The following is a 23,324-nucleotide window of genomic DNA, read 5'->3' on the forward strand; positions in this document are numbered from 1 at the left end:
CCCGCCCCATTCACATTTCCCATTGCTTAGAGCAGCAGATTTGTGCTGCATGTTAAGAAATCTGTCCCTTCATTAATAGCCTCTCAGGGGTGTGAGGCTGCTTAGACCTTTTTACATTATGTGAGGAGAATTGACATCTCCTGGGGGTTTGTTTGAAAGGTCCAGCTTCCAGGCTCAACTGTGAGCCACTAGTGGGGATGGAAGCGTAGGCCTTCAACCTCAGCAGCTTCACTTCTGCAGGCTTCTGCTGCCCTCAGCTCTGTGCCTCTGAGGGTGAGGAGTTGGTTGCCCAGGTAACTTGGCCCTCAGGTGATCAATTCACCCCAGCATGGCTGCAGGTGCTTGACCATCTTCCCCTTTCCATGCTCCTACTTAACTGTACTTAGTTGCTAAGTCAGTGTTTAGTAGGGCTGGGTTGGTGTTTAAGGTGAGGGTTTTGGCCATTTTGGTGAGTTGCTCAGTTCTCCTGGGTCTCTCCCATGTAAAATGTTGTTAAACTTTTGTTTGATTTTCTCCTGTTAATCTGTCCCATGTCAGCTTAATTCTTAGACCAGCCAGAAGAACCTAGAAGGGTAGAGGAAAATTTTTTCTTCCCTGACAGGATAAATGTACCTCCCAGGTAATTCTAATGGGCACCCAGGGGTGAGACCCAATGCTCTCAGTGTTCACTGAGAACAGTGTTTCTCAAGCTGCAGTGTGCCTAGAGGATCTCGTCCAAATGCAGATTCTCATCAGCAGGCCTGGGGTGGGGCCTGGCATTTCTATCAGGTTCCCAGAGGGTACCAGTGCTATGGTTTTGGGAATCACACTTAAAAGTAGTGAAGTCTAGAACAGAACAATGGCTCCACAGCAGAATCCCAGGGGAGCTTTAAAAGTTACCAATGGCTAGGCCCCATCCCTCATTCTGAAGTAATTGTGTGGAGCGAGGCTCAGGCACTAGGAATTTTAAATGCTCCTTTAGGTGATTCCATGTGCAGCCAGGGTTGAGAACTGCTGATTTAAAATGATGGGATGCAGTGCTTTTAATAGTGTTGATATCATTCCATGCCTTACCTCCCTTGCTGCTGTCTTTTTGCTCCAAACTGAGCCTTCGAAATGCCCCATTCGAGGTTCCAGGATAATCTATGGAAACCAGAAGTCCCTAAACCACCTTTGTGCATCCCTTATTCCTCCTTCTTCCCAGAAGTGTTCATCAGTGAGTCCCTCCTCATTAGTCTGGACAGGGACAAGGTATTAAAGCACTCCCTGAGACAAAGTTTTTGAGAATGATGTGCCATCCTGATAGAGGTTTGAGTGGTGGATAGGTGCAGAGTCGAAGTCTTCTGTCATCCTACCATCTCCACTGTGGGCTGCAGCACATTTGGGGGCTTGCTTCTCACTTTCTCCCCTCCGCCCAACTCAGAGCAGGGGCCTGTATAGCTCTACCTGACCTCCTCTTGGTCCAGGAGTCCTATCCATGGCATCTGGACCCACTTCAGTGATGCTGACTGGCACTGGTCCAGTGCCACATGCTGCTCAGCTGGATACTCCCTGGGGTGGTGGGGTCCACCTCCCTGCTGGTCTAACCTTGAATCACACTTTTGTAGTCATTTAGCCTCTGACCTGGTCAACAATTCCAGAGCCAATATAGCCTATCAGATGGGTAACCCTACCCTCAGGCCTCAGATTCTCCCCTATCCCTCTCACTGCATAAGGAATCCAACCAAATTTTGAGATAGGATTACCAACTCTGCTTTACCACTAGCCCCTGCTTCCCAATCCTTGTCACCTCTCCCAGAGTCTCCAATTATTTCTAGGACTGTCTTAATACTTAAAAGCTACTCAAAGCAAAATTTGTTGGAAATCAATTTTATTCATTAAAGTATACAATTAGGGCACTTCTAGTGATGGAGGAAAATCAAACAACAATGGGATACATTGCACTGAAAAGGGGGTTTTCTCTGCTGAAGCCATTATTGGAATGAGTGCCATTAATTTTATAAAAAAAGGTATCATATGCAGAAAGGCTCTAACAACCACTTTAGGTGATTTGGAGCCTTTACTGGTTATGAAGTGTGGAAACTGAGGATGGAGAGGCCTGTTGTAGTGTGCCCATTCCCAGACCTGGAATGGGAGAGATCTTTGAAGCTGCACTTATCAGGTGGCTTTGATCCTCCCAGTCCTAGAGATAAAGACAAGATGAGGGAGATATTAATATTATTATTTATACTTATGTAACTTACATTTGGGGACTCTTTTGTAAATTGCTTAAGGCACTACTGATTTATATGTAATTTCACTTCTCGTAGCATCACTTCTGGGTGGAGGATAAAGGCTTTAGGTAGTTCCAAGAGTGCTCATTAAGCCAAGTCTAATGGGAACAAATGTTCCCTTTACAGTTTGGCTTTTATGGGAAATTACATCTTTAGTGGAAACTTGTGTGCTTTAGTGACCTAGGATGGTGGTTTTTGAAAGATTTCCCTGTTGAAAACACATATGGAGAATGTATTGGAGTGAGTCACAGGCAGCTTGGAAAAGTGGTGGCCTGGATTATGGTTTTGACAGAGGGTCTCCACTAGGAAAAAAGGTGATTCAAATATAAAATATATCATCATTATTATTTTTTTAATAAGTTTATTTATTTATTTTTGGCTGCTTTGGGTCTTCGTTGCAGTGCACGGGCTTCTCATTGCAGTGGCTTCTCTTGCTGTGGAGCACGGGCTCTAGGCACACGGGCTTCAGTAGTTGTGGCACGTGGGCTCTAGAGCTCAGGCTCAGTAGTTGTGGTGCACGGGCTTAGTTGCTCCATGGCCTGTGGGATCTTCCCGGACCAGTGCTCGAACCCGTGTCCCCTGCATTGGCAGGCGGACACTCAACCACTGTGCCACCAGGGAAGCCTTGATGCCTTTTTTTTAAAGAAAAAAAGAAACAAAACACTTTTTATTTTTGAAATACCTACAAATTCACTAGAAGTTTCAAAGAAATTTACACAGAGATTCCAAGTGGCCTTTACCCAGCTTCCTCCAAAAATAACAGAGTTATAGTACAATATCAAAACCAGAAAATTGACAGTGGCACAAAACACAGAATGTATTCAGATTTCACCAGTTATATATGCACTCCTTAGAACGTGTTTGTGTATAGCTCTAAGTAATTTGATCACATGTGTAACCTCAAGATACTCAACTTACACCATCACTTCAACACTCCCTCATGATAATTCTTTATATCGCCACCCACACATACCCTAATTCACATCTCTAACCCTTGGCTACCACTACTCTCTTCTCCATTTCTATAATTATGCCATATATATATGATATTGGCTTTCTTCATTCAGCATAATTTTCCTTAGTATTCATCCAAATTTTTGTGTATATCAGTAATTAATTCCTTTTTATTGCTGAGTCATATTCCATGGTATGAATGTGTCAAAGTTTTTTAACCATTCACCCTTTGAAGGACATCTGAGTAGTTTCTGGTTTGGACAATAAATACAAATAAAACTGCTACAAATATTTGTGTGCAAGTTTCTGTGTGAAAATACATTTTTGTTTCTTTGGGATGATATATGCCTAAGACACAATTGCTAATCATAAGGTAATCCCATTTTTCAGTATTTATTTATTTATTTATTTTTTCGGCTGCACCACATGGCTTGCAGGAATCTCAGTTCCCTGACCAGTGATTGAACCCGGGCCACAGCAGTGAAAGCCTGGGGTTCTAACCACTAGGTGACCAGGGAACTCCCCTGTTTTTCAGTTTTAAGAGGAAATTCCAAATTATTTTCTAGGTTGACTGCACCATTTAACAGCCTCACCAACAGTGTATGAGTGATTCAGTTTCTCTGCATCCTCACTAATATTTAGTATCACTGTTTTTTATTTTAGCCATTCTGATAGGTATATAGTGATACCTCACTGTGGTTTTAATTTGCATTTCTTAATGCCATATGATGCTGAATATTGTTTCATATACTTACTTGCAACAGAATCTCCTTCTGTAAAGTGTTAATGTCTTTTGCCCATTTTCTAATTTGATTGTTTGTTTTTTTATTGTTGATTTTTGAGAATTCTTTATATATTCTATATACTAGCTCTTTGTCAGATATGTAGTTTGTAAATATTTTTCTCTCTTTTCATCTGCTGCACAGGGAGTTTTACAGAACGAAATTTTAAATTTTTTATAAGATCTAATGTATCAATTTTTGCTTTATGGATTTCCTTTTAAGGTTTGTGCTTTTGGTGTCAAGCCCAAGGACTTGACTTTTGGCCTAGTCCCAAGTCCCAAAGATTTTCTCCTGCTCTTTTCTAGAAAAAATATATAAATGGAGGTTTATTTTTTTGCCAATAGATTTTCAATTCCTTCAGCACCATTTATTGAAAATGAATACATTGGATTCCTTTTGCTACTTTGCTAAAAATTAGGCATATTTATGTAGATTTATTTCTGTGTTGTCCACTATTTTCCATTGATCTATGTATCTACCACTCCACCAATCCCACAGTCTTAATTACTATAGCTTCTTTCTCAAAATTATTTTGTGTATTAAAAAAAAAAAAAAGCAGCGCTTTGAGGAAGATGCGGTCACCACTGCAGTGGAGCCCGGGGACTCCCGCTTCTGCACCTGACTCACCACTGTTTGCTCTCACCCAGGAGCAAGTCAGTCAGAAAGCTGCACCGCAGTCATAGCCTAGCGGAAAGACTTCCCTGGAGCCAGAGGTAGCGATTCACCGGATTAGAATCACCCTCACCAGCTGCAACACGAAGTCTTTGGAGAAGGTATGTGATGACCTAATCAGAGGCGAGAAGGAAAAGAATCTCAGAGTGAAAGGACTGTTGTGTACCCCTACCAAGACTCTGAAAATAACTACCAGGAAAACTCCTTGTCATGAAGGTTCCAAATGAGGATCCACAAGTGACTCATTGACCTGCACAGTCCTTCTGAGATTAAGCAGATCATTTCCATCAGTATTGAGCCAGGAGTCAAGGTTGAAGTCACCATTGCCGATGCTTAAATCAACATTTTTAATAAATTGATAATCAGTTGTTAAAAAAAGAAAGCAAAATAAGCCCAAAACAAACAATAAGAAGAAAAAATAAAAAGCAGAAATAGATTGGAAAAAAGAAAACAATAGAGAAAATAAGTGAAATAAAAAGCTGGCTCTTTGCATACAAATGGCCACAGGCACATGAAAATTTGCCCAACAGTGTTAATTATTAGAGACATGCATTCAAAACTGCAATGAGGTATCACCTTACACTGGTCAGAATGGCCATCACCAAAAGACTACAAACTATAAATGTTGGAAAGGATGTGGACAAAAGGGAACTATCCTACACTGTTGGTGGGACTGTTAAGTTTGTACAGCCACTATGGAAAACAGTATGGAGGTTCCTCAAATAACTAAAAATAGAGTTGCCATATGATCCAGCAATCCCACTCCTGGACATATATCCAGACAAAACTATAATTCAAAAAGTTACATGCACCCCTATGTTCATAGCACCACTATTCACAGTAGTATTCACAGGGAAACAACCTAAATGTCTATTGACAGATGAATGGATAAAGAAGATGTGGTACCTGTGTACAATGGATTACTACTCAGCCATAAAAAAGAGTGAAATAATACCATTTGCAGCAAGATGGATGGAAGTAGTGATTATCGTACTAAGTGAAGTAAGCCAAAAAGAGAAAAACAAGTACCATATGATATCACTTGTATGTGGAATCTAAAATGTGACATAAATGAACTTTTTTGTGTGTGTGTGGTACACGGGCCTCTCACTGTTGTGGCCTCTCCCGTTGCGGAGCACAAGCTCCAGACGCACAGGCTCAGCGGCCATGGCTCACGGGCCCAGCTGCTCCACAGCATGTGGGATCTTCCTGGACCAGGGCACGAACCCATGTCCCCTGCATCGGCAGGTGGACTCTCAACCACTGCGCCACCAGCGAAGCCCTAAATGAGCTTTTATGAAACAGAAACGTACTCACAGACATAGAGAACAGAGTTGTGGTTGTAAAGAGGAAGGGGGGTGATGGCAAAGGGATGGAGTGGGAGTTTGGGGTTAGCAGATGCAAACTATTATATATAAAATGGATAAACGAACAAGGTCCTACTGTATAGGACAGGAAACTATATTCAATATTCTGTGATAAACCATAATGGAAAAGAATATTTTAAAAAAAGAATGTAAAGAACTGATTCTTTGAAAAAATAAATCACAAATCACCAATATCAGGATTGAAATAAGGAATATCACAACAGATTCTGCAGCTGTTAAAGGGTAATTAGGGAATAGTGTAAACAACTTCACAATCATAATTTGACAATTTAGAAGAAAGGGATTAAAATTCCTAAGAAACCACAGACTATCATAACTCAGCCAAGATGAAATATATAGCCTAAATAGCCTATAACTATTAAAGAAGTTGAATCTATCATTTAAAATCTCCCCCCAAAAAGAAATCCCACATTAAGATGGCTTCACTGGAGTTTTAACAAACATTCAGAGAAGAATTAACATTAATTTTACATAATATCGTCCAGAATATAGAAGAGGAGGGCACTTTCCAATTTGTTTTATGAGGTCGCTGTTACCTTACTACCAAAACTCAACTAAGAGAGCACAATAAAAAAAATATAGAAAATTAGAAGACCAGAATCTCTCATACAGTCAAACACAAAATCCTCAACAAAATTTTAGCAAGTTGAGTCCAACAGACTATAAAAAGGACAATATTCCCTGACAAAGTGGAGTAAATTTCAGGTGTACAAGGCTAGTTTAATATTTGAAATCAATCCATGAAATCCATTATATCACAAACTAAAAAAGAAAATTCATATGATAATATCAATTGATGAAGAAAAGGAATTGAACAAAATTTAACACTCTTTCATGATAAAAAAATTTTTCTCAGAATTCATATTAAAATTTTCTTGAAGTGGGCTTCCCTGGTGGCGCAGTGGTTGAGAGTCCGCCTGCTGATGCAGGGGACACAGGTTCGTGCCCCAGTCTGGGAAGATCCCACATGCCGCGGAGCGGCTGGGCCCGTGAGCCATGGCCACTGAGCCTGCGCGTCCAGAGCCTGTGCTCCGCAATGGGAGAGGCCACAACAGCAAGAGGCCCGCGTACTGCAAAAAAAAAAAAAGAAAAAAACATTAGTAAGTACTTAGATTTTTTTGGGTGTGTGGGCATAAGTTTCTATTTCTATTTTATTTATTTATTTATTTATTGGCTGCACCATGCAGATGCAGAACTTCCCTGCCCAGGGATCAAACCCATACTCCCTGCATTGAAAACATGGAGTCTTAACCACTGGGCCACCAGAGAAGTCCCCATTTCTCTTATTTTTTTAGATTTATTTTATAATTTAATTTTTATTTTATTTATTTATTTATTTATTTTTTGTGGTACGCGGGCCTCTCACTGTTGTGGCCTCTCCTGCTGAGGAGCATAGGCTCTGGATGCACAGGCTCAGCGGCCATGGCTTACGGGCCCAGCCGCTCCACGGCATGTGGGATCCTCCCAGAATGGGGCACGAACCTGTGTCCCCTGCATCGGCAGGCAGACTCTCAACCACTGCGCCACCAGGGAAGCCCTAATTTTTATTTTATATTGGGGTATAGCTGGTTTACAAAGTTGTGTTATTTTCAGGTGTACAGCAAAGTGGTTTAGTTATACATATATCCATGTTTTTCAGATTTTTTTCCCATATGGGTTATTACAGAATATTGAGTAGAGTTCCCTGTGTTATACAATAGGCCCTTGTTGATTATCTATTTTATATGTAGTAGTGTGTATATGTTACTCCCAAACTCCTAATTTATCCATTCCCCCACCCTTCTCCTTTGGTAACCATAAGTTTGTTTTCCACGTCTGTGAGTTGGTTTCCATTTTGTAAATAAGTTCATTTAAATCACCTTTTTCAGATTCAACATATATGTGATATCATATGATATTTGTCTTTCTTTTTCTGACTTATTTCGCTTAGTATGATAATCTCTAGGTCCATCCATGTTGCTACAAATGGCATTATCTCATTTTTGTAACAGATATTTTGATGTGTACCATTTTAAAAGTCTTTAGGGAACTTGTTACAATATTGTTTCTGTTTTATGGTTTTGTATTTTTGTTGTTTTGTGGGGTTTTTTGGCCACGAGGCATGCGGGATCTTAGCTCCCTGATGAAGGATTGAACCTTCACCCCCTGCATTGGAAGGCGAAGTCTTAACCACTGGACCACCAGGGAAGTCCTTATTTCATGCGTTTTTTTTAATGGCTGAGTAATATTCCATTGTATACATGTACCACATCTTCTTTATCCATTTCTCTTGATGGATATTTAGGTTTCTTCCATGTCCTGGCTGTTGTAAATAGTGCTACAATAAACAGTGGGGTGCATGAATCTTTTTGAAGTATGGTTTTCTCTGGATATGTGCCTAGGACTGAAATTGCTGGATCATATGGTAGCTCTATTTTTAGTTTCTAAGAAACCTCCATACTGTTCTCCATAATGGTTGTACCAATTTACATTCCCACCAATAGTCTAAGAGAGTTCCTTTTCTCCACACCTTCTCCAGCATTTATTGTTTGTAGACTTTTTAATGATGGCAATTCTGATCAATGTGAGGTGATTCCTCATTGTACTTTTTATTTGCATTTCTCCAATAATTAGAGATGCTGAGCATCTTTTCATATAATTTTTGGCCATCTGTATGTCTTCTTTGAAGAAATGTCTATTTAGAGCTTCTGTCCATTTTTTTTTTTTTTTTTTTTTTTTTGCGGTACGCGGGCCTCTCACTGTTGTGGCCTCTACCATTGTGGAGCACAGACTCCGGACATGCAGGCTCAGTGGCCATGGCTCACGGGCCTAGCCACTCCATGGCATGTGGGATCTTCCTGGACCGGGGCACGAACTCGTGTCCCCTGCATTGGCAGGCGGACTCTCAACCATTGCGCCACAAGGGAAGCCCTTCTGCCCATTTTTTGATTGGGTATTTTTTGTCTGTTTGTTTTTATTTTTTTGTTTTGATATTGACCTGCATGAGCTGTTTGTATATTTTGGAGATTAACCCCTTGTTGGTTGCTTCATTTGCAAATATTTTCTCCCATTCTGTGGGTTGTCTTCTCATTTTCTTTATTGTTTCCTAAGCTATATAAAAGCATTTAAGTTTAATTAGGTCCCAGTTGATTATTTTTGTTTTTATTTTCATTTCTCAAGGAGGTGGATCAAAAAGACGTTGCTGAGATTTATATGAATGAGTGTTCTGCCTATGTTGTCCTCTTAAGAGTTTTACAGTATCTGGGCTTACATTTAGGACTCTAATCCATTTTGAGTTTATTTTTGTGTATGGTGTTAGGGAATGTTCTAACTTCATTCTTTTACATGTAGCTGTCCAGTTTTCCCAACACCACTTATTGAAGAGGCTGTCTTTTCTCCATTGTATATTCTTGCCTCCTTTGTCAAAGATAAGGTAACCATATGAGCATGCGTTTACCTCTGGGCTTTCTCTATTGCTCCATTGATCTATATTTCAGTTTTTGTGCCAGTACCATACTGTTTTGATGACTCTAGCTTTAGAGTATAGTCTGAAATCAGGGAGCCTGCTTCCTTCAGCTCCGTTTTTCTTTCTCAAGATTGCTTTGACTATTCATGGTCTTTTGTGTTTCCATACAAATTGTAAAATTTTTTGTTCTTGTTCTGTGAAAAGTGCCATACATAATTTGATAGGGATTCTATTGAATCTGTAGTTTGCTTTAGGCAGTATAGTCATTTTCATTATATTGATTCTTCCAGTCCAAGAACATGGTATATCTCTCCATCTGTTTGTATCATTTTTTATTTCTTTCAGCAGTATCTTATAGTTTTCTGTATACAGGTCTTTTGCCTCCTTAGGTAGGTTTATTCCTAGGTATTTCATTCTTTTTTTTGCAATGATACATAAGATTGTTCCTTTAATTTCTTTTTCTGAATTTTCCTTGTTATTGTATAGAAACGCAAGAGATTTCTGTGTATTAATTTTTTATCCCACAACTTTGCTGAATTCATTGATGAACTCTAGGAGTTTTCTGGTAGCATCCTTAGGGTTTTCTATGTATAGTATCATGTCATCTGCAAACAGTGACAGTTTTACTTCTTTTCCAGTTTGGATTCCTTTATTTCTTTTTCTTCTCTAACTGCTGTGGCTAAAACTTCCAAAACTATGTTGAATTATTGTGGTGAGAGTGGGCAACCTTGTCTTGCTCCTGATCTTAGTGGAAATGATTTCAGTTTTTCACCATTGAAAGATGTTGGTTGTGCGTTTGTCATATATGACCTTTATTATGTTGAGGTAAGTTCCTTCTATGTCTACTTTCTGCAAGGTTTTTATCATAAACGGGTGTTGAATTTTGTCAAAAGGTTTTTCTGCATCTATTGCGGTGATCATATGGTTTTTCTCCTTCAATTTGTTAATATTGTGTATCACATTGTTTGATTTGTGTATGTTGAAGAATCCTTGCATTCCTGGGATAAACCCCATTTGATCATGGTATATGATCCCTTTAATGTGTTGTTGGATTCTGTTTGCTACTATTTTGTTGAGGATTTTTACGTCTATATTCATCAGTGATATTGGTCTGTAATTTTCTTTTTCTGTAGTCTCTTTGTCTGCTTTTGGTATCAGAGTGATGGTTGCCTCATAGAATGGGTTTGGGAGTGCTCCTTCCTCTGAAATTTTTTGGAAGAGTTTGAGAAGGATGGGTATTAGCTATTCTCTAAATGTTTCGTAGAATTCACCTGTGAAGCCATCTGGTCCGGGACTTTTGTTTCCTGGATTTTTAATCACTGTTTCAATTTCATTACTTGTGATTTGTCTGTTCATATTTTCTATTTCTTCCTGGTTCAGTCTTGGAAGATTACATCTTTCTAAGAATTTGTCCGTTTCTTCCAGGTTGTCCATTTTATTGGCATAGAGTTGCTTGTAGTAGTCTCGTAGGATGCTTTGTATTTCTGCGGTGTCTGTTGTAACTACTCCTTTTTCATTTCTAATTTTATTGATTTGAGTCCTCTCCCTCTTTTTCTTGGTGAGTCTGGCTAATGGTTTGTCAATTTTATCTTCTCAAGAACCAGCTTTTACTTTTATTGATCCATGCTATTGTTTTCTTTGTTTCTATTTCATTCATTTCTGCTCTGATCTTTATGATTTCTTTCCTTCTGCTAACTTTGTGTTTTGTTTTTTCTTCTTTCTCTAGTTCCTTTAGGTGTAAGGTTAGATTGTTTATTTGAGATTTTTCTTGTTTCTTGAGGTTAGATTGTATTGCTATAAACTTCCCTCTTAGAACGGCTTTTGCTGCATCCCATAGGTTTTGGGACATCATATTTTCATTGTCATTTGTTTTTAGGTATTTTTTAAAAATTTCCTCTTGATTTATTCAGTGGTCTCTTGGTTATTAAGTAGTGTATTGTTTAGCCTCCATGTGTTTGTATTTTTTACAGATTTTTTCCTGTAATTGATGTGTAGTCTCATAGCATTGTGGTTGGAAAGGATACTTGATACGATTTCAATTTTCTTAAATTTGCCAAGGTTTAATTTGTGACCCACGATATGATCTATCCTGGAGAATGTTCCATGAGCACTTGAGAAGAAAGTGAATTCTCTTGTTTTTGGATGGAATATCCTATAAATATCAATTAAGTCCATCTTGTTTAATGTACCATTTAAAGCTTGTGTTTCCTTATTTATTTTCATTTTCGATGTCCCTTGGTGAAAGTGGGGTGTTACAGTCCCCTACTATTATTCTGTTACTGTCAATATCCCCTTTTATGACTGTTAGCATTTGTCTTATGTACTGAGGTGCTCCTATGTAGGGTGCATAAATACTTACAATTGCTATATCTTCTTCTTGGACTGATCCCTTTATCATTATGTAGTGTCCTTCTTTGTCTCTTGTAATAGTCTTTATTTTAAAGTCTATTTTGTCTGATATAAGAATTGCTACTCCACCTTTCTTTTGATTTCCATTTGCATGGAATATCTTTTTCCATCCACTCACTTTCAGTCTGTATGTGTCCCTAGATCTGAAGTGGTCTCTGGTATATAAGGGTCTTTTTTTTTGGTATCCATTTAGCCAGTCTATGCCTTTTTTTTTTCTCATCTTTATTGGAGTATAATTGCTTTACAGTGGTGTTAGTTTCTGCTTTATAACAAAGTGAATCAGTTATACATATACATATGTTCCCATATCTCTTCCATCTTGCATCTCCCTCCCTCCCACCCTCCCTATCCCACCCCTCTAGGTGGTCACAAAGCACCGAGCTGATCTCCAAGTGCCATACGGCTGCTTCCCACTAGCTATCTATTTTACATTTGGTAGTGTATATATGTCCATGCCACTCTCTCGCTTTGTCACGGCTTACCCTTCCCCCTCCCCATATCCTCAAGTCCATTCTCTAGGAGGTCTGTGTCTTTATTCTTACCCTTAGGTTCTTCATGACATTTTTCCCCCTAAATTCCATATATATGTGTTAGCATACGGTATTTGTATTTCGCTCTCTGACTTACTTCACCTTGTATGACAGACTCTAGGTCTATCCACCTCATTAAAAATATCTCAATTTCGTTTCTTTTTATGGCTGAGTAATATTCCATTGTATATATGTGCCACATCTTCTTTATCCAATTATCCAATGATGGACACTTAGGTTGTTTCCACCTCCTGACTATTGTTAATAGAGCTGCAATGAACATTTTGGTACATGACTCTTTTTGAATTATGGATTACACAGGGTATATGCCCAGTAGTGGGATTGCTGGGTCATATGGTAATTCTATATGTAGTTTTTTAAAGAAACTCCATACTGTTCTCCATAGTGGCTGTATCAATTTACATTCCCACCAGCAGTGCATGAGTGTTCCCTTTTCTCCATGCAGTCTCCAGCATTTATTGTTTCTAGATTTTTTTTTAAAAATTATTTATTTATTTATTTATTTATTTTGCGGTATGCGGGCCTCTCACTGCTGTGGCCTCTCCCGTTGCGGAGCACAGGCCCCAGATGCACAGGCCCAGCGACCATGGCCCACGGGCCCAGCCGCTCCGCGGCATGGGGGATCCTTCCGGACTGGGGCACGAACCCGTGTCCCCTGCAACGGCAGGCGGACTCTCAACCACTGCGCCACCAGGGAAGCCCTTTTAGATTTTTTGATGATGGCCATTCTGACCGGTGTGAGGTGATATCTCATTGTAGTTTTGATTTGCATTTCTCTAATGATTAATGATGTTGACCATTCTTTCATGTGTTTGTTGGCAGTCTGTATATCTTCTTTGGAGAAATGTCTATTTCGGTCTTCTGCCCATTTTTGGATTGGGTCGTTTGTTTTTTTCTAATTGAGCTGTATGAGCTGCTTGTAAATTTTGGAGATTAATCCTTTGTCAGTTGCTTCATTTGCAAATATTTTCTCCCATTCTGAGGGTTGTCTTATCGTCTTGTTTATGGTTTCCTTTGTTGTGCAAAAGCTTTTAAGTTTCATCAGGTCCCATTTGTTTATTTTTGTTTTTATTTTCATTTCTCTAGGAGGTGGGTCAAAAAGGTTATTGCTGTGATTTATGTCATAGAGTGTTCTGCCTGTGTTTTCCTCTAAGAGTTTGATAATTTCTGGGCTTACATTTATGTCTTTAACCCATTTTGAGCTTATTTTTTTGTATGGTGTTAGGAAGTGATCTAATCTCATACTTTTACATGTACCTGTCCAGTTTTCCCAGCACCACTTATTGAAGAGGCTGTCTTTTCTCCACTGTACATTCTTGCCTCCTTTATCAAAGGTAAGGTGACCATAGGTGTGTGGGTTTATTTCTGGGATTTCTATACTGTTCCATTGACCTATATTTCTGTTTTTGTGCCAGTACCATATTGTCTTGATTACTGTAGCTTTGTAGTATAGTCTGAAGTCAGGGAGCCTGATTCCTCCAGATCCGTTTTTCATTCTCAAGATTGCTTTGGCTATTCGGGATCTTTTGTGTTTCCATACAAATTGTGAAATTTTTTGCTCTAGTTTTGTGAAAAATGCCAGTGGTAGTTTGATAGGGATTGCACTGAATCTGTAGTTTGCTTTGGGTAGTAGAGTCATTTTCACAATGTTGATTCTTCCAATCCAAGAACATGGTATATCTCTCCATCTATTTGTATCAACTTTAATTTCTTTCATCAGTGTCTTATAATTTTCTGCATACAGGACTTTTGTCTCCTTAGGTAGGTTTATTCCTAGATATTTTATTCTTTTTGTTGCAATGGTAAATGCCAGTGTTTTCTTGATTTCACTTTCTGATTTTTCATCATTAGTGTATAAGAATGCCAGAGATTTCTGTGCATTAATTTTGTATCCTGCTACTTTACCTAATTCATTGATTAGCTCTAGTAGTTTTCTGGTGGCATCTTTAGGATTCTCTATGTATAGTATCATGTCATCTGCAAAGAGTGACAGCTTTACTTCTTCTTTTCCAATTTGGATTCCTTTTATTTCCTTTTCTTCTCTGATTGCTCTGGCTAAAACTTCCAAAACTATGTTGAATAAGAGTGGTGAGAGTGGGCAACCGTGTCTTGCTCCTGATCTTAGAGGAAATGCTTTCAGTTTTTCACCATTGAGGACGATGTTGGCTGTGGGTTTGTCATATATGACCTTTATTAAGTAGAGGGAAGTTCCCTCTATGCCTACTTTCTGCAGGGTTTTTATCATAAATGGGTGTTGAATATTGTTGAAAGCTTTCTCTGCATCTATTGAGATGATCATATGGTTTTTCTCCTTCAATTTTTTAATATGGTGTATCATGTTGATTGATTTGCATATATTGAAGAATCCTTGCATTCCTGGAATAAACCCCACTTGATCATGTTGCATGATCCTTTTAATGTGCTGTTGGATTCTGTTTGCTAGTATTTTGTTGAGGATTTTTGCATCAATGTTCATCAGTGATATTGACCTGTACTTTTCATTCTTTGTGACAACCTTGTCTGTTTTTGATATCAAGGTGATGGTGGCCTCGTAGAATGAGTTTGGGAGTGTTCCTCCCTCTGCTATATTTTGGAAGAGTTTGAGAATGATAGGTGTTAGCTCTTCTCTAAATGTTTGATAGAATTTGCCTGTGAAGCCATCTGGTCCTGGGCTTTGGTTCATTGGAAGATTTTTAATCACAGTTTCAATTTCAGTGCTTGTGATTGGTCTGTTCATATTTTCTATTTCTTCCTGATTCAGTCTTGGCAGATTGTGCATTTCTAAGAATTTGTCCATTTCTTCCAGGTTGTCCATTTTACTGGCATAGAGTTGCTTGTAGTAATCTCTCATGATCTTTTGTATTTCTGCAGTGTCAGTTGTTACTTCTCCTTTTTCATGTCTAATTCTGTTGATTTGAGTCTTTTCCCTTTTTTTCTTGATGAATCTGGCTAATGGTTTATCAATTTTGTTTATCTTCTCAAAGAACCAAATTTTAGTTTTATTGAGCTTTGTTATCATTTCCTTCATTTCTTTTTCATTTATTTCTCATCTGATCTTTATGATTTCTTTCCTTCTGCTAACTTTGGGGGTTTATTTGTCTGTTTCTTTTTTGCAGTATGTGGGCCTCTCACTGTTGTGGCCTCTCCCATTGTGGAGCACAGGCTCTGGATGGGCAGGTTCAGTGGCCATGGCTCATGGGCCCAGCCACTCCACAGCATGTGGGATCTTCCCGGGCTGGGGCACGAACCCGTGGTCCCTGCATTGGCAGGCTGACTCTCAACCACTGTGCCACCAGAGAAGACCTAACTTTGGGGTTTTTTGTTCTTCTTTCTCTAATTGCATTAGGTGCAAGGTTAAGTTGTTTATTTGAGATGTTTCCTGTTTCTTAAGGTAGGAATGTATTGCTATAAACTTCCCTCTTAGAACTGCTTTTGCTGCATCCCATAGGTTTTGGGTCATAATGTCTCCATTGTCATTTGTATCTAGGTATATTTTGATTTCCTCTTTGATTTCTTCAATGATCACTTCGTTATTAAGTAGTGTATTGTTTAGCCTCCATGTGTTTGTATTTCTTACACATCTTTTCCTGTAATTGACATCTTGTCTCATAGCATTGTGTTTGGAAAAGATACTTGATACAATTTCAATTTTCTTAAATTTACGAAGGCTTGGTTTGTGATCAGAGATATGATCTATCCTGGAAAATGTTCCATAAGCACTTGAGAAGAATGTGTATTCTGTTGTTTTTGGATGGAATGTCCTATAAATATTAATTAAGTCCATCTTATTTAATGTATCATTTAAAGCTTGTGTTTCCTTATTTATTTTCATTCTGGATGATCTGGCCATTGGTGAAATTGGGGTGTTAACCCTACTATGATTGTGTTACTGTCAATTTCCCCTTTTATGGCTGTTAATATTTGCCTTATGTATTGAGGTGCTCCTATGTTAGGTGCATAAATATTTACAATTTTTATGCCTTCTTCTTGGATCGATCCCTTAATCATTACATAGTGTCCTTCTTTGTCTCTTGTAATAGCCTTTATTTTAAAGTCTATTTTGTCTGATATGAGAATTGCTACTCCAGTTTTCTTTTGATTTTGATTTGCGTGGAATATCTTTTTCCATCCCCTCACTTTCAGTCTGTATGTGTCCCTAGGTCTGAAGTGGGTCTCTTGTAGACAGCATATATATGGGTCTTGTTTTTGTATCCATTCAGCCAGTCTATGTCTTTTGGTCGGAAAATTTAATCCATTTACATTTAAGGTAATTATCAACATGTATGTTCTTATTCCCATTTTCTTAATTGTTTTGGGTTTGTTATTATAGGTCTTTTCCTTCTCTTGTGTTTCTTGCCTAGAGAAGTTCCTTTAGCATTTGTTGCAAAGCTGGTTTTATGGTGCTGAAGTCTCTTAGCTTTTGCTTGTCTATAAAGGTTTTAATTTCTCCATCAAATCTGAATGAGATCCTTGCTGGATACAGTCATCTTGGTTGCAGATTTTTCTCCTTCTTCACTTTAAATATGTCCTGCCAGTCCCTTCTGGCTTACAGAGTTTCTGCTGAAAGATCAGCTGTTAACCTTACGAGGATTCCCTTGTGTGTTATTTGTTGTTTTTCTCTTGTTGCTTTTAATATGTTTTCTTTTTATTTAATTTTTGACAGTTTGATTAATATGTGTCTTGGCATATTTCTCCTTGGATTTATTCTGTATGGGACTATCTGTGCTTCTTGGACTTGATAACTATTTCCTTTCCCATATTAGGGAAGTTTTCAACTATAATCTCTTCAAATATTTTCTCAGTCCATTTCTTTTTCTCTTCTTCTTCTGGAACCCTTATAATTCGAATGTTAATGTGTTTAATGTTGTCCCAGAGGTCTCTGAGACTGTCCTTAGTTCTTTTCATTCTTTTTTTTTATTCTGTTCTGCGGAAGTTATTTCCACTATTTTATCTTCCAGGTCACTTATCCGTTCTTCTTCCTCAGTTATTCTGCTATTGATCCCATCTAGAGTATTTTTCATTTCATTTATTGTGTGGTTCATCATTGCTTGTTTCATCTTTAGTTCTTCTAGGCCCTTGTTAAATGTTTCTTGTATTTTCTCTATTCTATTTCCAAGATTTTGGATCATTTTTCCTATCATCATTCTGAATTCTTTTTCTGGTAGACTGCCTATTTCCTCTTCATTTGTTAGGTCTGTTGGATTTTTATCTTGCTCCTTCATCTGCTGTGTGTTTTTCTGTCTTCTCATTTTGCTTATCTTACTGTGTTTGGAGTCTCCTTTTTGCAGACTGCAGGTTTGTAGTTCCCATTGTTTTTGGTGTCTGTCTCCAGTGGCTAAAATTCGTTCAATGGGTTGTGTAGGCTTCCTGGTGGAGGGAACTAGTGCCTGTGTTCTGGTGGATGAGGCTGGATCCTGTCTTTCTGGTGGGCAGGTCCATGTCTGGTCATGTGTTTTGGGGTGTCTGTGGACTTATTATGATTTTAGGCAGCTTCTCTGCTAATGGTTGGGGTTGTGTTCCTGTCTTGCTAGTTGTTTGGCAAAGGGTATCCTGCTCTGTAGCTTGCTGGTCGTTGAGTGAAGCTGGGTTTTTGTGTTGAGATGGAGATCTCTGGGAGATTTTCACCATTTGATTTTACATGGAGCTGGGAGGTCTCTTGTGGACCAGTGTCCTGAGGCACACTGTCAGAGTCACAGCACTGACTCCTGGCTGCAGCACCAAGAGCCTATCATCCATACGACCCAGAATAAAAGGGAGAGAAAGTAAAGAAAGAAAGAAAGAAAGAAAGAAAGAAAGAAAGAAAGAAAGAAAGAAAGAAAGAAAGAAAGAAAGAAAGAAAGAAAGAAGGAAGAAAGAAAGAAAGAAAGAAAGAAAGATGAAAGAAATAAAGAAAGAAAAAGGAAGAAAGAAGAAAGAAAGAAAGAAAGAAAGAAAGAAAGAAAGAAAGAAAGAAAGAAAGAAAGAAAGGAAGGAAGGAAGGAAGAAAGGTGGGAGGGATGGAGGAAGGAAGGAAGGAAGGAAGGAGGGAAGGAAGTAAAGAAAGAAAGAAAGACGATAAAATAAAACAAAGTAAGATAAAATAAAATAATTAAAAAATAATTATTAAGAAAAGAAAAACTAAAAAAAAAAAAACGGACAGATAGAACCCTAGGACAAATGGTGGAAGCAAGGCTATACAGACAAAATCTCACACAGGAGCATACACATACACACTCACAAAAAGAGGAAAAGGAGAAAAAAATAATAAATCTTGCTCTCAAAGTCCACCTCCTCAGTTTGGGATGATTCGTTTTCTATTCATGTATTCCACAGATGCAGGGTACATCAAGTTGATTGTGGAGCTTTAATCCGCTGCTTCTGAGGCTGCTGGGAGAGAGTTCCCTTTCTCTTCTTTGTTCTCACAGCTCCCAGGGGCTCAGCTTTGGATTTGGCCCCGCCTCTGCGTGTAGGTCGCTGAAGGGCGTCTGTTCTTCGCTCAGACAGGATGGGGTTAAAGGAGCCGCTGATTTGGGGGCTCTGGCTCACTCAGGTGGGGGGAGGGAAGGGTGCGGATGTGGGGTGAGCCTGCAGTGGCAGAGGCCGGCGTGGCATTGCACCAGCCTGAGGCGCGCCGTGCCTTCTCCCGGGGAAGTCCCGGGTCCCTGGATCCCGGGACCCCGGCAGTGGCGGGCTGCACAGGCTCCCAGGAAGGGAGGTGTAGATAGTGACCTGTGCTCGCCCATAGGCTTCTTGGTGGCAGCAGCAGCAGCCTTAGTGTCTTATGCCCGTCTCTGGGGTGTGCGCTTTTAGCCGCGGCTCGCGCCCATCTCTGGAGCTCCTTTAAGCAGCACTCTTAATACCCTTTCCTCCCGCACCAGGAAACAAAGAGGGAAGAAAAAGTCTCTTCCCTCTTCAGCAGGTCCAGACTTTTTCCTGGACTCCCTCCCAGCTAGCTGTGGTGCACTAGCCCCTTCAGGCTGTTTTCAAGAGCCAACCCCAGTCCTCTCCCTGGGATCTGACCTCTGATGCCGGAGCTTCAGCACCCAGCCCCGCCCGCCCCGGCGGGTGAGCAGACAAGCCTCTCAGGCTGGTGAGTGCTGGTTGGCACTGATCTTCTGTGCAGGAATCTCTTTGCTTTGCCCTCTGCACCCTTGTTGCTGCACTCTCCTCTGTGGCTCTGAAGCTTTCCCCCGGCCCATCTCCCATCTCCACCAGTGAAGGGGCTTCCTATTGTGTGGAAACTTTTCCTCCTTCACAGCTCCCTCCCAGAGGTGCACGTCCTGTCCCTATTATTTTGTCTCTGTTTTTCCTTTTCCCTTTTGCCTTACCCAGGTACGTGGGGAGTTTCTTTCCTTTTTGGAAGTCTGAGTTCTTCTTCCAGCGTTCAGTAAGTGTTCTGTAGGAGTTGTTCCACATGTAGATGTATTTTTTTTTTCTGGAAAACATCTTTTATTTGTAGCTGTACCGAAAACCTGACAGCACAGGGGTTGGGAACGTCTAGGCTAGTGAGCCCAGCCCAGCCTCCCAGCAGGTCAGGACGTTTCCTGGCCCTCAGCAAGCAGAGTAAGAGGCTGCTCGAGTGCCAGTTGAGAGAATCAGTGCATCAGTGAAAGTAGCAGCACTCACTCTAGTGCCTGCTCAGGTGTGGTACCTAGACTATGTTGGGTGGTCCCTGCAGTGTTGGGGAGGACTGAAGCTCAGGCCAGGGACTCTGCAGCCCTAGGCCATGTTGGGTCCCTGAATCAGGGCACAAGGGATACTGAGGTGGGGGTTGGTATGGAGGGAGGGGTTAGACATCAAAAAATAACTGTGGGGAGGGTGAAGAGGGGGTGGTCTCATTGTGGATGGTCTGCTAATGGGGAATGGATTTGCAGTCAAAAGGGGGCCAGTCCTCACTCAGGTCCGGGCTCTGGCAGTGTGGCATTTCCAGCAGAGCATGTGGCCAGCCAAGGGGAGCAGCCGTTGTCATCCGCCTCAATGGACAGTGGTTTCCCACAATTCTCACAGTTGTAGCACTTCATATGGAAGTTCTTGTCCAGAGCAACCACAGACACGGTCTCCTCTCAGCCAGGCTTGGGCATGATCGGCTCTGCGCAGATGGAGCACCTGGGTAGTAGTTGGGAACAGAGTGGGACCAGTTGGCCTGGTCCGCTATGTAGGAGGTGCCCTCAAGGGGACAGGCACAGACCACACAGGTGAAGCACTGTGGGTGGTAGGCCTTGCTTGTGGCCCTTAGCATGTGGTCAGTGATGGGCTGCCCACAGGTGTTGCACTTCTCCAGGGTGTCAGTATAGCAGCCCTCACAATACAGCTGCTGTTCACACTGCAGGCAGGTAAAGCAGGTAATGTGGAACAGCTGCCCCAGAGCATGCACTGCAGGTTGAGCACATGCCAGGGGCTGGTGACACCGGCCACAGAACTCGTTGATGGCCACGTTCTGCCTCTGATAATGCTCCATGTCCTACATCAGCTGCTGGGTCAGCTGCTCCAGCTCATCCACCTCTTTCAGAGTCAAAAGTCCTGGGGCCCCAGAGGTGCACACCTGGTTTTGGTTTTTAGCTGGTGGGGGCACTGGGTGCTGCTCCTCCTGCACTTGGGCCTTCTCCTTCTGCTGAGCATAGGTGAAGCTGGGGGGCTGAGGGGAGCCTGTGCCAGTGGAAGAGGGAGCTTCAGGGGGCCCCAACTTCTGATTGGGCTGTGACCTGGAGCTCCAGGTCTGAACTTGGGAGCCACAGAAGTAAACTTGGGAGTCACTGGAGAAAACTTGGTGGCTGGAGATGGGGCATGGGGACCTTGAGGCTGGGTGTTAACCAAAGGCACAGGCTGGGGCTGGGCCTGGAGCTGGGGCTGGACATGGAGTTGGACCTGAGGCCTGGCCTGGGGCTGGGGCTGCACATGGAAATGCGTCTGGCTCTGAGGCTGAACCTGGGAGCTAGTAGGGGACTTCCAGGGAGGCAGAGGTGCTGTGCCCCCAGTTGCAGGCTTAGAACTGGATTTGGAAATGAATGGAGTGGTGACTGGTGGTGATACATATCCAGATGACACCCAGGCTTTGATGGGGTCATTGTTGGTCATGTCATCCAGCAATGAAGACAGAGAGTCGATCTCCAGATTAGTACTGTTCTCCCTGGGCTGTGGTGAGAGCTGTATGGGGGCTTCAGGCCCTCCCTCCTCCACTAGCAGAGGCAGTGGGGAAGGGAAGATCTCCTCTCTAAAGGCGCAGCGGGAAATGGTTTCTCGATTGGGGGAGGGGGAGGTGGGAAGCCACCTCCCAGAGCGCCCTCGGCATCATTGACCTCCCCAAGCATGGGAGGAGGCGGTAAAGAAAAGTCTTCTGGGGGTGGTGGGGGAATCTTGTCCACCCGGCCCATCTGTGCACATTGGGCCCCAGCAGCTGAGGAAGGCTCACTGTCACCAGGCTGGAAAGGATTCACTTTGGGCTTTGGGGCCACCACCGGCCGAACTTCTTCTGCACGGTATAAAAAACTGGAGCCGAGATGGAGATCATGTGAGGTGGGTGGAGGGCCGCCATGGCCAGGCCCAGTGCGGGCTGGAGCATCTCAGGTGGCCACCTCGCAGCCGGGTCCACAGACTCTGCATCTGCAGATGTAGTTTTGATGTATTTGTGGGGAGGAAGGTGATCTCCATGTCTTACTCCTCCGACATCTTGAAGTGTTGGAAGTTTTTAAATCACACTTTCAATTTCAGTACTTGTGATTGGTCTGTTCATATTTTCTGTTTCTTCCTGGTTCAGTCTTGGAAGAATTGTACCTTACAAAATTTGTCCATTTCTTCTAGGTTGTCCATTTTATTGACATATAGTTGCTTTTAGTATTCTCTTATGATCATTTGTAGTTCTGTGGTGTCACTTCTCCTTTTTCATTTCTAATTTTATTCATTTGAGCCCTTTCCCTTTTTTTTTCTCTTGAGTCTGGCTAAAGGTTCATCAGTTTTGTTTACCTTTCAAGCAACTAGCTTTTAGCTTTATTGATCTTTTCTATTGTTTTCTTCATCTCTATTTCATTTATTTCTGCTCTGATTTTTATGATTTCTTTCCTTCTGCTAACCTTGTGTTGTGTTTGTTCTTCTTTCTCTAGTTGCCTTACATGTAATGTTAGGTTATTTATTTGAGATTTTTCTTCTTTCCTGAGGATCGTTGTGTTTTTGTTTTCATATTTCTCTAGGTATTTTTTGATTTCCTCAATGATCCATTGGTTGTTTAGTAACATATTGTTTAGTCTCCATGTTTTTGTATTTTTTACAGTGTTCTTCTTGTAGTTGATTTCTGATTTCATACCATCATTGTTGGAAAAAATGCTTGATATGATTTCAATTTTCTTAAATTTACGAGGTTTGCTTTGTGGCCCAGCAAGTGATCTATCCTGGATAATGTTCCATGTTCTTGAAAAGAATGTGTATTCTGCTGCTTTTGGACGGAATCCTCTATAAATTAAGTCCATCTAGTCTAATGTATCATTTAAGGCGTGTGTTTCCTTATTGATTTTCTGTCTGGATGATCTGTCCATTGATGTAAGTGCCGTGTTAAAGTCCCACACTATTATTGTGTTACAATTGATTTCTCCTTTTATGGCTGTTAGCATTTGTCTTATCTATTGAGGTGTTCCTATGTTGGGTGCATTTATATTTACAATTGTTATATCTTCTTGGATTTATCCCTTGATCATTATTTACTGTCCTTCTTTGTCTCTTGTAACAGTCTTTATTTTAAAGTCTATTTTGTTTGATATGAGTATTGCTACTTCAGCTTTCCTTTGATTTCCATTTGCATGGAAATGGGGTTCTATCTTGTTCCTTTGCCTGGAATATACTCCTCTGCCGTCTCATTTTGTCTAACTTTCTGTGTTTGTGGTCCCACAGGCTGTAGGATTGTA

General features: G+C 40.9%; 1 protein-coding gene and 1 pseudogene across 1 annotated transcript; one reads left to right on the forward strand and one right to left on the reverse strand.

The window, feature by feature from the left end:
• The first annotated feature begins 1,095 nt into the window (after positions 1 to 1,095).
• Positions 1,096 to 4,997, forward strand: LOC115861553 (small ribosomal subunit protein uS10-like). Its single transcript, XM_060285314.1, is given in 3 exon segments — positions 1,096 to 1,230; positions 4,672 to 4,870; positions 4,873 to 4,997. Coding segments are annotated over 3 exon segments (459 nt in total).
• Positions 4,998 to 20,328: 15,331 nt separating this feature from the next.
• Positions 20,329 to 21,964, reverse strand: LOC115861656 (zyxin pseudogene; annotated as a pseudogene).
• Between the last annotated feature and the right edge of the window lie 1,360 nt (positions 21,965 to 23,324).

This window comes from Globicephala melas, chromosome 15 (genome assembly GCF_963455315.2).
Source record: "Globicephala melas chromosome 15, mGloMel1.2, whole genome shotgun sequence".
Taxonomy (NCBI): Eukaryota; Metazoa; Chordata; class Mammalia; order Artiodactyla; family Delphinidae; genus Globicephala; species Globicephala melas.